The sequence below is a fragment of the Sycon ciliatum genome, chromosome 8, assembly GCF_964019385.1.
Source record: "Sycon ciliatum chromosome 8, ocSycCili1.1, whole genome shotgun sequence".
Lineage (NCBI taxonomy): Eukaryota > Metazoa > Porifera > Calcarea > Leucosolenida > Sycettidae > Sycon > Sycon ciliatum.
In genome coordinates this window covers 10,569,242-10,584,140 of record NC_088650.1, presented here as the reverse complement: position 1 = coordinate 10,584,140, position 14,899 = coordinate 10,569,242, and the positions used below count along the sequence as shown (strand labels likewise).

The 14,899-nt window shown below is 46.8% G+C and overlaps 1 protein-coding gene across 1 annotated transcript; it reads left to right on the top strand.

Annotated features, from left to right (window-relative positions):
* Positions 1–7,922: 7,922 nt before the first annotated feature.
* On the top strand, positions 7,923–10,082 carry LOC135823059 (uncharacterized). Its single transcript, XM_065335887.1, has one exon. The coding sequence runs from the start codon at positions 8,177–8,179 to the stop codon at positions 9,203–9,205; it is 1,029 nt and encodes a 342-aa protein (XP_065191959.1). The 5' UTR covers positions 7,923–8,176; the 3' UTR covers positions 9,206–10,082.
* The last annotated feature ends 4,817 nt before the right edge of the window (positions 10,083–14,899 follow it).

The following is a 14,899-nucleotide window of genomic DNA, read 5'->3' as shown; positions in this document are numbered from 1 at the left end:
TAACCTGAATTATTCTATTAGCAGAGCTGCAATGCTTGTGATTTGAGATTATTCCCGTAGGCTGGTCACATCTATACTCAATTATAAATGATCGTCCCGCACAGGCAAACCTTCTACCAAGTTGATGAAATCCGCAGTTGAGGTCAGAACAGTACTTTCCTCACATACATACGGGTTCAGTAGAAAGTCAGTGAACTCAGCGGGATAGTAGCCAGGACTATTTAGATTAACAATAGGCCTAACCTTCAGGACCCAGGGCTTATGTGTTTTGAGAAGTCTCCTGAAAACGGGCATGCGCCCCCGGTGCGACTAAGAACAGTGACATAATATTAGTGGGCATACGATGCTCAATGCGATGCCTAGTCATGGCGAGTAAACAATTGACTCGGGTCGCTCACACGAAGTCTCAACACAGCCTTGAGCCTTTTGGTTGCCATCGGCAGTCTAGCTGCATGCTCATCTAGCCCCTCAGGCAAAAAAAAACAGTCATTTATAATGTTTGGCATTGTGATGCTGGGCACGACCTATATCATCATAGTGAGATCAGTCCAGGACTATTATCACAATAGACTGCCTTTGAATATGCCTGAGTCCGATCGCGTTCTAGCTCCCAAACTATGTGCTGCATGTGTACACTCCGCCTATGGTTAGTCTACTCCAGAACAACGCCTGGAGAGGTTCATTGGGGGCATGATGTCCCCCACCCCATTCCCCCCTTGCCCCCTGCACCTGAAGTACCGGTATTGCCCCCCCCCCTCCCCAAACAAATTACAGGAAACAGATGGAGCACTGGGGAGCACGTAGCAGTAGGCAAAGTTGACGATGCCAGTGCAGACACGGCCTGACCTCGGTCACAACACTGGCACCGTATAGTCTCCAAGGGACATAGCTACCAGAGAACACACAGAATGGGAGTATATAGTGCTATCTCGGTGGATAGACAACCCCCTATACACAAAATATCTACTGATAGAGTTCTGTGTAGACCCTATGTGCACATATGTGTGGATGAGTACTGGTAAACGGACAGCTAACCCTAGTCTAAGTAAAATAAAGGTAGAATGTAGAGCCTGGGCAAAAAAATAAGTAAATAAAAATATTGACTAGTTTGAGGGAAAGACACAAACGGGAAAAGTCTGAAGAAAAAATTGACTGTCACCAAAAAAATAATAATAGCTACACACACGAGGGAACTCGGATGGAGAGCCAAGGATTAAAATTGAAAAGAGGACCATCAGTTTACGAGTTATCCGTTTTGTCCAACACTTACGGATATAAACGTGATGCAGCTAAGCATCAGGTCGTTGAATGTCAGGATCTCATCAGTCAGTTTTTGTGCTAATTGTTGCACATTTTCGACTCCGCAGTATTCTGCATATAACCGTTAGTGTTGGACAAAACGGATAACTTGTAAACACGAGGGAACACTCATCCTTACCCAAGTCCCAACGTCAGCCGCGCTTGGCGCTGCTCCGAACCAAGAGGGACACTGGAGAGATCGTCCATCAGCTCCTCTCTTGTCCTGCGATCAAATCGCCTAATGCTAAAACACAAGAAGATAGGAAAGGCAAGTAGAATAAATAAACCAATAAAGTAATACACAACAAAACAAGTTTGAACAGCTGCAAACGTAATGGACGATCCGAACAAGACCAATGATATACCTAGCAATAAGTGTGCAGAGTGTGCAGCCCAAGGATAATCATCCCACGGCAAAGTTTATTGTTTAGGGCATAGACTCACAGTAACAGGCTCACCTTTGCTGCATCTCACACCGCTTCACACGGTTATCTACTGTATCACCATGGTAATTTCTGTTGCACATTGCTGCTTGTTTAACAAAAGGCAGAAAACACACCGAATTTCCAGGAGTTACCATGGTGATACGGTACTTTAGCTTGAACCTATTGGATGACGGGTTTTCTATGATTCATAATGACCCAGAGAGAAACTAAACCGGTATCGAATTCCAGTCAGCCACGCAATTCTTTTGAGGTGTAAAGTGACTTCAGGAATATGTTGCAGAAAACTGCGATGCATGCTGATTATTTACTGTGCCCTATTGTGCACCATATACCAGGTGTGTTACTCAGGGATGAAGTAAATGCACACAAGTACCGTGCATCACGACACAGGTTAGGTTTGCTACTAGCTGCTACAGTGTACTTGTGGTCCGAACTTGCACTCTACTCAGCTCTGCATACGCAAAGAGTGCTGGTGCCGAAATGAACCAGAAGGGTGCTGAGTGGAACGCAACAACACTGACTCTGTATACCCATGTACACAGATATGATAGGGTATGCAGTACCTGCTCTAAGATTTAACACAAACTGGGTACACGTCTACCTGGCACAACTCCTGCAACACTGGGCCAGAGCCAGATGCGTTCAAGTGCGGCTACTGTGTGTCAGGGAGTCGTAAACTTACTTTCGACTTCCTAATGTACATGATTGTACATGTACAGTCAACTTCGCCAATAACGACATTCGGCGGGGCATCAGAAAAGTGTCCTTATTCGCGAAGTGTCCTTATAACCGAAGTCCCATTTGAATGTATGTGAACCCCTATTTTGTATAGTATGACATGCATATCAAAATCAAACTCTTTTCTTGCTCTATGTCAATGTGTACTTTATTTTCATATTGCAGTTGAAAGGAACTAAAAATTCAATATGCAAGGGAAATCAATTGAAAAATATGCCTTTTCGAGCCATCTACAGGGCCAGAGACATGTACATGTACATGTATGATGATTACTGTACAATCATGTACAATTACATGTACATTGTATACATATAGGTGTGCTGGTAAATCCTACAATTTTGAAGCCAACATAAAAAAGGAAGAAACCCCCCCCCCTTGGCTGCATTTTCTTGCATGTGTGCCTTTATAATAATATCCATCACCATAGCTTCTGGTACTTCTGCATGACAGGTACATGTACATGTACTTGACTGACAGGTACTTGAAATAGCTGTCAAAAGCCCAGAAAGTCGTTATTCAAGCAGTGAATATGACCTCGGGGCACTAAAAGCATGTCGCTATACGCGAATTGTCGTTATTCAGATAGTCGTTATATCCGAAGTAAAATGTATACAGTTAGATGGGACTTTGCTCTGGGCATGGAAATTCGGTCGTTATTCGCGAATTGTCGTTATATCCGCAGTCGTTATTAGCGAAGTTGACTGTACATGTATGAACGTACTCGCACTGGGAACTCTGGCCGCACGCATCTGCACGCGTATGCAGCCTGTCAGTGGCGGTATACCCTCGTAGTATAAAAAAGTATAGTACTCGACAGGACTTCCGACCGGGTCGCAGGTAACCCAGTGTTCTTTTTCCAAAAGATCCAAGGACTCACGAACAGGGTCACTGACCCGGCTCTGGAGCAGACACTGGTAATCTAGGTCCAAGTTTGCTCGATTATGTTCTGACGCTTCATGTGCTTTCATAGCCAAGGTTTCTCACTTTCTTCGCAAGCTCTTTTAGTCTTGAGAGTTGACAACTGCTTATGGTTGTGTTGGCAGAAAACATATCAGCTAATCTGACAACCGTCCAACCCCATTTTACTGGTAAGTAGTCAGCGAGTGGCTTTGATGGGGCCATACTAGAGGGGAAGTTACGCGGCATATTTGTGCTTCCTTTTTGAAAACACGTTCTCGCTCGAAGGGTTTCTAAACTTTATCCCTGCGCTCATTGATGGAGTTCATCGATGGAGTTGCCAGCGGCACTCTACAGAAGAACAATGTTGTCAAGTTTTTTTATGAAAAATTGTCAAACATTTTCAAATTGCTATAAGTTTGGTTAGGGCCGGGTTCCACTGCGGCTCCGCAGCTCCGCTGCTCCACGGTACTTGGCTGCATGCAGCAGAGCGGCGTGGTTCTAGTGACACTCGCCATTCACGGTACCGCGATCGTGCTCGACGTTTTTTGATGACATTTAGCCTGCCTGCGCGCGCGTGAAATCCAAAAAAATCCTCGTGTTCTGGCCTGTGCAACGAATTAAAATTCCCCCGAATAAAACAATTAAATGCGGGAAACAATGCAAGCCGTGACCGCGGCTTGCATTTTTTTGTATCAAGCAGCGAAGCGAAAGCTGGTGATGAGCCGCGGCCTCGCTGGACCAGCTCGTAATGATGACGTTTCATGCCGTGGATGATGTGCGGCGGAGCGGCAGTGGAACCCAGCCCTTAGGGAAAGGAAATTTGTCATTAATTTGTTTATGCTGCATAGATGGAGAGCTGCACACTCTGGCTTATGGACTCTCGCCTACAGTGTAGTCGTACTGCTAGTGTACTGGCATTACAGAAGACACGAAAAACGAGAACATAATTATGGCCAGAAAGTAATTACTGGCTAAGAATTGCCCTAAGACTTACCGCTTCTCAGTGCTCCATACCAGGAAGTAGTACAATACCTACTCCCTGCTCCATACGAGTGTTTTCTCCTCATTCTCTGCATCCTTTGCCGCAGGAGTCTCGTCCATTTAGCGGCTCAAATGCTTGAGCTCCGGATAGCGGAAAATAGCTCGTCGTCCATTAGCGGCTCTAATAGTACCTGGTCTGAAGTGTCGCAGTCTAGCAACTATGATTTTTTCCAGGAGGGTAAGGGTTGCAAACCCAAAGAGACCCTAAGCTTCGTCTATCAAACAAAACAATTGCCCTAAAAAATGGAAGAGGAAAAGAGTGAGCGAGCTGGTCTGAGCGCGCTACTTTTCAAAAAATAGAAGCTGAAAGCCATCAAAGTCAAAGCATTCTGGCTAGCGCGTTTGTGTATGTCACGAGCGCTAGCGCGCTAGTCGCAGCAAACGCTCGCAGGCCAGAGTTAGCGCTATTTGGGCTGTTTGCCGCACGCGGCAGCTGGATGGATCACGTGATCCAAGCTGACAAATAAGAGCCACAAGCGTTCGCGACGGTTAGCGCCATGTTGGATTTCCGAATTTTTTCTGAAAAAATAATGCCTTTCGGAGTGGAAAAATGGGACGCGATCATGCACAGATAATAGTTTGACCATGACCATGATGACTTCGCAGCGCGTGCTCGAGTCGAGACAAGATTTGAGGAAGAAGCTACACTACATGTAGTGGACTTGCGGATTTGTTTTGACATTGGCGGTTTTTGGATAGCTCGGTTCTCCTGCCGACGTGTCGTGGAGATGAAGACGCGGGAGAGTAATCCGTCACCCACGACGCGGCGCGGCCTCTCATTCATCGTACTGGACGATGCAAGAAGCCGAGGAGGGGGACGCTTCGCAAACTCAAACGATCGATCGAGTTCCTGAAAAACGGAAAGGGCGATCTCCATCACTAACGCCACTGGATTCGACTCCCGCGAAGAGGTCGTTCAGTGCCCCTCTTCACGGTCGACGAATCGTTCATCTCAGGTATCTGGCTGTGGGATTGTCTGCGTGCCAGAATCCTGGATGTGGCAAACCTCTGGCGCTCATTGATTGCGTTGAAGAGAAGAGGTACGACCTGGGCAGCGTACTTGTCATTCCGTGTCAGCAGTGTGGGATGGAGAATTTTATACAGATAGCCCTGTAACTGCTCAACACCCTGGCCCCCGTGCTTCCACAAGCAACACCAAAGCTGCTTTGGGTAAGTGCGTTTTTTAATCTCATAAGATTTATTCATGATATTTGCGAGTCATTGCCACCCTATGGCTATGGAATGTATGAGCACACTGTATGCGCGGCGGCCGCGAGCGTCTGTGTGTTTGCATAGACCTGCATGTTTGTGCATGTGTGCACCATACGCATGTATGACCATGCACATGCATATGCGCTCATGTGGACGTGCCCTCGCACACATACTATACACACGTGCATGACCGCCCCCAGGGCATGTTGGTGTGACATGTGTATGCGGGCATCTCCACTCATGCACATGAGTGTGCACATGTATGTGGGTGGGTACGCACACGTGCGTGAATGTATGTGTGTGTACGCGCGCGCGTGTGTTCTATTGCGTGTGAGAGCATGCATGTGTGTGTGTGTGTGTGCGTGTGTGTGTGTGTGTGTGTGTGTGTGTGTGTGTGTGTGTGTATGTGTGCACGGATGTGTGTGTCGATGGTGTGCATTTTTGTGATTGGTGAACACTCTGATCCCTAAACCGCGATACCGGAGCTCCCAAGCTACAGCCTCAGATTGATTTATAGTTCATCGTTGGGAATGAGTTCGCTGCTCATGATGCTGTTGCGGATGTTGCGGCCCTAGCTGAAATTGTCGAAGCTCGCCCTGATGCCAGTATCCTGTAGCACTCTGTCACTTTTGCATCAGCATGTTTGGCGATGGAGTTTTCAGAACATTAGCAAAAGCGGCTGGCAACCCTTCAACCGTTGGTCCAAGCAACGTGCTTCTCTAAATCAGTTGCAGTGCGGGCAGCTGCCAGTGGGTTGGTGATGAAGCACTTTGTCTTGTCCTACAAACGAAGTGGTGAGCCAGCCATTTCCAGACTGATGAAGGAGCAAGTCGGAGGTAAGAAGCGGGTGACAGTCTCAAGGAAGATTATATTAGCGGTGGCTGAACACCTAGCGAAGAACCAGCAGCAACCCAACTGTAAGGAACGCCCTGTGGCACAGTGCTTCACTTGTTTGTGCGCACCGTAAAATACCATCATTTTTGCCAGTGTGGGGACACATTCTAGCTCGCATAGTTGAAGAACAAGAGGACTCAATGTTGTCTGATTCGTTCCAACATGTCAGGTTTCATTGTAGTTTGATATGGGGCAGTGCTAAGCGCTATCATAGCTACATGTACATGTATCACAACCAAGTGCCAACAGGAGAGTAATCATGGAGAAAAGTACCTATTGATAATGCGTGCACCCAGGGTTTTCCGGCAAATTTACTAATTCAGCTATTCCATCCTTGTATTGTTCTGAACGCCGAGGGCTCTAGTGAGTTTATGCAACACCTAACAGCCAAAAATCCAATAAGTTATGACCAAAGCAGCAGCAGAGAAGTACAAGCAATATAGATACGTGAATTTACCAATTTTAGGCAAATTTTGACAGTTTTTTGGATTTTTCTCCAGCATATGCACGGTGACCCCTATTTTCGCCCCGGTAAACCTGTTCCAACCCACTTATAGAACGTGTTTGAAGTATCCACATATGGGGCAAACTCAAAAATAAGCTGCAAAAAATATTCAAAGTTTCATTTTTTGCGTCTTTTTGTTCTTCTCCAGGAAATGACGACCTGGATCATATCCCATCGTCAACCAAAGTGTACATTTTTCGGTGTTGATATCATCTTAGTCAATACCTCGAACAGTCTGTAAAATTTTATGTCATATTTTCTGTCCTAACTGTTGTTATGGACGATTTCTCATCAATTTTGGGATTTTGTGTTATTTTGTGTCATCAAGGAAAATTGTGTTTTTGGCAAGACCGAAAAACTGATGTTACTAAGCGAAAATATAAGGCTGTACCTATTCAAACCTGATGTCAGATTGGGCTGATGTTGAAATTAAATTTTTAGGCCTAACTGTCCCGAACCTGGTCCCGAACCTGTAAATAATGGTGAAGACGATCGATCGCGTGTGCATGTGCTGCGCGCGTGCATTAGAATGATGTAAACATTCGACGGAGAAAGAGAGAGGTTTCGCTACGGAAGCTGGTGAGCATCGTGACCGCCGACCTAGCACTGCCTGTAACCCTAACTACACTACAGACAGTGTACAGACACTACAGTCATGTATGTTTGACAGTGCCAGCTAGCTAGCGCTACATCAGTACAGTCATGTAGCTACAGTGCTGACAACTGAAATCCGACCCCCCCCCCCTAGCGGTGCGCTAGCCGCGTTAGCGATTCGTACGAGACAGTAGGGGGGTCGGCTTTCAGTTGCCAGTGTCTATACTAGCTAGCTGGCACTGTGACCATGGTGACACATAATGCAGGCAGTGCTAGCTTCCGTGCTCACCCGCTTCCGTAGTGAAACCTCTCTCTTTCTCCGCCTAATGTTTACATCATTCGATTCTCTACATCAAATGCACGCAGCACATGTGCACGCGATCGATCGTCTTTACCAAATAATTTTCAATAACCTCTGGACACATTGGCCAACTCTCTCTCTCTCTCTCTCGATTGAAGGCAAGCGCCGGCTGGCGAATACGGCAGTGACCAAGTCCTTGCAGCTGCTCAGATTTCAATAGCGTGGATCAGAATCGTGTACCGCAGAATGTTCGGCTACGTTCTCCTTGGAGCGGCACTGTGCCTAGTCTACTGGATGCGAGATATGTTGCTTGACATTCTCGTTTTGGTGAAAATCGCCCTTGGCGGCACCACTTCGATACGTAGAATATCCGCCAAATCCCGCCTGCTGATGTATGTGCTGGAGACGGCGTTCTTGGACTCCACGTCTCTGGTAGAGGTGGAGGCGCTGCTGCGCTCTGCAATGACGACCGATCCGGGCGTGGACATTGCCGCAATCCAAGACACACTGCTCTCGTACAAATCAATAGTCTTGTATCGCGATAGGATTGATGGCTCACTACGCGGCATGGCGGTGCTGGATGAAATGCCGCGAGAATTTCGCGGCCAGGACATAGTGCAAATGCGCTCGGGACTCTGGGTAGTGCAACGCGAATACAGAGGTGGCGTGCTTCCATACATATTCTATTTATCGCGCTTTCTTGCGGCATTTATACGACATCCTGGTAAGCCCATCTATTTCTTGGTCAAGTTGTTCAGCTACAAGACGTACCTGGTTGCGATGCGCAGTTCCAGCGAGGCGTATCCACGCTATGATCAGGAGACGCCAGCCTTCGAACAAGCCCTCATGGACGAGTATGGGTACGCGAGCGAGACGCCGCAGCGTCAGTATAACGACAAAACTGGCGTTCTGGAATCTACGGCAGTCAGGCTGGAAGAACACGCGGCGCCGATCACTGATGATGAGCTTTGCGATCCCCACATTGCTTACTTTGCGGATAAGAACCCCAAGTGGAGCGAAGGGCATTGCCTGGTGACTGTGCTAAAGATAACACCAAATTCACTATTAAGGATCCTGTGGAGAATTGTTCAGCGGAAAACAAGCGTCCCTAAGAAGAGACGCATGAATCAACATGTGCCGCGTAACCTCAAACTTTTGAAGATGATATCCGTGACGGATTTCCTTGGCAAATCCTCGCAGGATGTAGGTGACGTCCCCGAAAGTAAAGGAGTGTCGACCGTCGGCGACGAAGCATTGTTCGATAAGTACCTGTAGGTCCATTACATCGTGGAGTGACAGCGGCTGCCGCGTGCTGGTCTTGGCTGCCACTGTTCATGTGTATTTGTAGCTGGTAGCATCCAGGATGCTCGTCGACAAGTCAGAGAGCCTCAGGAGAGCGGAGTATCTACCATTTACTGAGCTGTCTGAGCGAGTGCCGTGTCATGCTAAGGCCGCTTGCCTCACTTACATGTACATGTACGTAGTTGCACTGTGCCAGTAAACGAGCACCCTCTGCAGAATGATTGCTTTCGCCGTTGCAAATTATACACAATTCGTTTTCGTTGCATCCAAGGCCAGACTAGTGTGCTTCTTCGGGACCTCTTTTTACTCCGTTCTTCAGCAGCTAACGATGCCGAACCCGCCTTCACTCCTCCAGTGGCCTTATTCTATCCCAATTTTATTCAAGCTACGGTCTGTTTTCTCTGACGGACGGATATGGAATAGTCCTCCTTCTGATAGCTGCACTACTGCATCCCCAATCCTATTTTAAACATGCATTACTTTTGAAATTCTTAGGTACCCTGAAAGAAGACCTTGAGTCTATGGGGACTGCCCTATAAACATAGGAATATAATTATAAACTTGTTGTTGAATATTATTATAAACTCGTTGTTGTCTGGCCATGTCTACATTTATTATATTCTTTATTGCACTTATAAAATTACTTTCTCCACGCCGACTCTTCGAATATCATTATGATAACAATAACCCGTGAGCGAACCTGGTGGAGTTGGATCTAAACCCATTTTCAAGTTTTGCTCTCTCTCCGGCCACTGGGATCTCAACCAGTGTGTGACTGTCTGCTTGGTCATGTGACTGGTATACTGAGGTTCCAGTAGTACACGCACTGTATGTGCATGTGCTTATGATGACAATTGTTACAATTGTGTTAAAAGGATCAGCTGGGGAAGTGAACTGCCTGAAAATAGATAAATAATGCCAGGTCCACCAGGACTCGAACCCGGGACCTTGCTTGTCATGAGCAATGCTCTAACCACCTGATAATTATGTTGTTAGGAATTCACTTTCAGTCGTGCTGCAATGGTTTGGCGCTTCTGGTCAGCGGCAATTATTCGCTTTAGGAATTCTGTGTGTGTGTGTGTGTACAAGTGTGTGTGTACAAGTGTTTGTGTGTACTAGAGTCCAGGGACCGGCGGATTCTGCTCGAAAAGGTGGCAGATTCTGCTCGAAAAGCAGTGAAATTGGCAGAACCATACAAACCTTATGGCGGGCAATTCCTCGAATTCTGCTCCGTTTCTTTATCCACATACTAAACATGCATGGAACTTACCAGAAAAAGTACCGAATTCTGCCAATTTTTCTGCCGGCAGAATCCGCCGGACCCTAGTGTGTACAAGTGATTGTGTGTGTGTGTGTGTGTGTGTGTGTGTGTGTGTGTGCGCGCGCGCGCATGTGTGTGCGTATGTGTGTGTGTGTTTGTGTACAAGTGTGCGTGTATGTGGTGTGTGTGTGTGTGTATGTGGTGTGTGTGTATGTACGACTGTACGTACCTGTGTATGTGTGTGTCTGTCTGTCTCTCTTTACACTGTGTATTGTTTCCTTCTTGTCTCACTTCTCATAATATCATACCCTCTTCATAATATCATACCCTCTTCATAATATCATACCCTCTTCATAATATCATACCCTCTTCATAATATTGTATGTTGTCCCTGCCCTTTTTGGCACGTGTGTGCGCCTTTTGGCACGTGCAGGTTGCGCATGCGTGCATGCTTATCGTGCGCATCCTGATTGTTTTGTGTGCCTTCTTCCTGAGACTCTCCTTGGAGTAAGACGAAAACAATCTGTCCTCTGAGTGTGGCGTATGCGTGTGAGGTATAAGAGAGTAATCGGAAGGGCTATCGTGCGAGGGATAAAAACCCCCCGACGACAATTGGCGCCCAGCTAGTGGCATCGTTTCCCACGACCCTGAGATCGTTTTCGTTTTCGCCGTGGCTTCAAATCTTGTCTTCTCCACGCGTCCTCGCCATGGCTCCGCTTTGCTCCATCTGCTCAACCCTGTCCTCGGAGCTCCTACTCAGGTGAGCATGCTTTGTCTGCCCTGCGTAATGTTTGGTACCTTGTACGTAGTTCTCCTGGTACTAGTCTTCGATTTGGGATTTTCAAAATAATTGTTTCGCTTCGTGGCATTGAAGTCCCGGGTTGTTCTCTTGTGTACAAGTACCTCGTTCGAGCCTCGCTCTTGTTAGTACATGACTGTGGCCCACGTTGTGTGTGCGGTGTTTTGAACCAGTGTACATTGTCGCCCTCCGGCCTCTGGCTGTTCGAGTGGTCGTGTGCACTGTGTTTTCACACCTTCTGACTTGCTTAGTTCTGTTGTCCGTGCTGTCGTGCATGCTCATCGTGTTGCTTGGTACGTCATCATGGTAGTCAGCATGGGTAGCTTAGTAACTTACTGCTTAGCTCGTGTTTGCTTACTCGCCCTGTGTTGTGCACTGGTGCACGTCGTTTCGGTGTCGTCGGACTGCTCCGATCCTGTGTCGTCCGATTTGTTTCAGTTTGGTAGATGTCCCCATCGATTTACTCGATGTGGTGGCACTCCGTCGTTTCCAGTTTCAAGTACAAGTGCTTTCTTTTTCGTTTTACTAGTAATCATGTTTTGTGTCGAGCGTTTTAGTGCTCCGCCTGGTTGTCCCGCTCATGTGGAATGGCTGACGCCCAGTGGTGTAACATGCTTCTGAGATTCTCGTTGACGGTCCGGGTGGCAATATTTCTGTGAGTGTGTTGTTTGGTATTTGTGTTTTGGCACGTGGGTCTCTTCATTTCACCTAGGGGGGCGTCCGATCATGGTGAGCCACGGTCTGCCTGGTGGGCTGGTGGGATCCAGCGCTTATTTGTATCGGTTCGCCTTGCGGGTGTTCGGTTTCCGTGTTTTGCTGGCTGGCCTTTGTGCGTCCCAGTAGGGTTCAGGACGGTGTTTTTTTTGTGTTTCGTGAGCGGTTGTGTTTCACGCGTGATATTCAGGTTCAATCCCTGTGGGTTTTTTCAGGTTAGAGACCTGTGGTTTTTTCAGGTTAGAGGCCTGTGGTTATTCAGGGTAGCGCCCTGTGGTTTTTCTATGTTAATTTTTGTTTGCGTATTGGTGACCGATTTGTTTGTGTGCTATCTGGTGTCCTCATGGATAGACTGCCCCTGTATCCGTAGGCGTGTTCAACGTTGCTGTTCTGCCATTCCTTCTTGTGGTTTTTCTTGTCTGAATTTTGGCTCCTAGTATTGCTGAGATGTTTGCGTCAGTCCTTGTTTCTTTCTTTCTGTGTGTGTATCTGTGAGTTTTCGTAGCCCCATCGGCTGCGTGATGGTTTTCCGGACAACTCCTGTGCTGTCAGATGACTGGTCACCCGGTTCAGCTGCCGCGGTCTTCGCCGTACCGTCCGTTTGCCTTGGCTTCGCACCAGGGCGAGGTGGTTGTTTTCCGGGGGCCCACGCCTGAAAGATGGCGGTTCCCTCTATGGGTGGGCCCAGTCTGTTTTCTTTCCACCCCTTTGCTTTGGCTTTTCCCCCGTTGTCCGGAGTTACTAATGTATCCTACTGTTTTGGCCCTGCGTATCTGCATGTGTATGTTGTTCACATTTGATTTCTTTTTCTCCTGTCTGTCTTCTCTTTTTGTTTTTCTTCTCTCCCATCCTCAGGAGAGGATGCATTTTTTTTCGTGTGGAAATATGTTGTCCCTGCCCTTTTTGGCACGTGTGTGCGCCTTTTGGCACGTGCAGGTTGCGCATGCGTGCATGCTTATCGTGCGCATCCTGATTGTTTTGTGTGCCTTCTTCCTGAGACTCTCCTTGGAGTAAGACGAAAACAATCTGTCCTCTGAGTGTGGCGTATGCGTGTGAGGTATAAGAGAGTAATCGGAAGGGCTATCGTGCGAGGGATTAAAACCCCCCGACGACAATATCATACCCTCTTCATGATCATACCCTCTTCATAATATCATACCCTCTTCATAATAATATCATACCCTCTTCATAATATCATACCCGCTTCATAATATCATACCCTCTTCATAATATCATACCCTCTTCATGATCATACCCTCTTCATAATATCATACCCTCTTCATAATAATATCATACCCTCTTCATAATATCATACCCTCTTCATAATATCATACCCTCTTCATAATATCATACCCTCTTCATAATAATATCATACCCTCTTCATAATAATATCACACCCTCTTCATTATTGGTACAATTTGCTGAGGGAGGTCTACAGTAGAAAGGAACTTCTTTAGAAAAAGTCCTCGTTTTGAACGAAACAACACCACGCCAAACCAAGCCGGTCATGCACATGCTGATTGTATTGTACAGAACTTTTTAGTACTCAGTAGTACAATCATGATTGTACTACTACTAGTACTAGTACAGTAGTAGTCTGTCGTCAAGTAGTTGTTGGTTTGACAGCATGAAACAATGTGCATGCAGGACACCGTGTTCTGTACTACTACTACAGTACGTCTACGTGTAGTACTAGTAGTCAAACCAACAACATGATCACACATGACTGTGTGAACTAAAATAAGGTTTATCTACAATCATGTACATGTACATGATTGTACATGTTCAAGCAGTTTAGGCTAGCCTGTCCCTGCGGGAATTTGCGGAAAAAACTCTCGAAAACTTGCGCAAGAAATTGCGGCAGAAAACAACAAAAAATGCGACGAAAAGTGCGGAATGATGCAGAACTTGCTAGGAATTCGCGGAATTATTTGCAGAAAATTGCGGATTTGGGCCAAATCACGAAATTTGTTGCATCGTATATCTACTCCGGAGTAGTACTAGTCATACTGTGCAAATAACCTACAGGATCATGGAAAGCACTGTGTGAAAAGTGCATGAAACATGTGAGATATAGTGCAGAAAACAACAAAAAACGCGGGAAATCACGGATTTTGCTGAAAATCGCGGGTTTGGGCCAAAATCGCGAAATTTGTTGCATCCGTGGAATCGCGAATTCCTGGAGGGACAGGCTAGCACGCACAGTGATTAAAGGGGCCGTCCGTAAATATCGATGTTTTTTTCAAGACGATATTTGTTCATTTCTCCCCAGACCCCCTCCCTCCCCCTTCAAAACGAACATAGGTTTATGTTGACACGGTCGCACAACCTTGCCATGGCTATGCTCACGACACGAGGTTGACTTTCACTTTGTGTAGGTCATAAACTACATGTTCGAACAGCGCCCGTCCATAGATAGAGTTCGATATTGTTTCTGCAAAGACGAGACGAACAGGGCCCAAACCCCCTCCCCCTCAAACGAACGAATATCTTCTCTAAAAAAATATCGATATTTGTGGACGACCCCTTACCGGTAGTTATGATATGTGGAACACCACGATCGTACGAGTGTGTCCCTCGATAGCTCAGTTGGTAGAGCCGGTGACTGCAATAGACCAATCCCGAAAAGATTGTCTGGGTTCGTGAAAGGGGGCACGCGTGCAAGCCAGCACGTGTGAAGTGCATCGTTTTGTATTCAGTTTGTGTGTGTCAGCTCATGGCGGAGGAGAGAGAGACTTTTGCTCGCCGAGCTGAAGCTAAAGGATTTGATGGAGTCCTGCCAGCAGCTAGTCAAAGGACCTTCGGTACCTTAGGCAGACCCTGACGGAGTTTGGAGGCCAGATAGCTCTCGGTGAGGAGAGAAACATTCGCGTGGCGATCGACTCTCCGTAAA

Excerpts from the sequence above, each read along its gene's own strand:
- LOC135823059 (XM_065335887.1), top strand. The coding sequence starts at position 8,177 with ATGTTCGGCTACGTTCTCCTTGGAGCGGCACTGTGCCTAGTCTACTGG.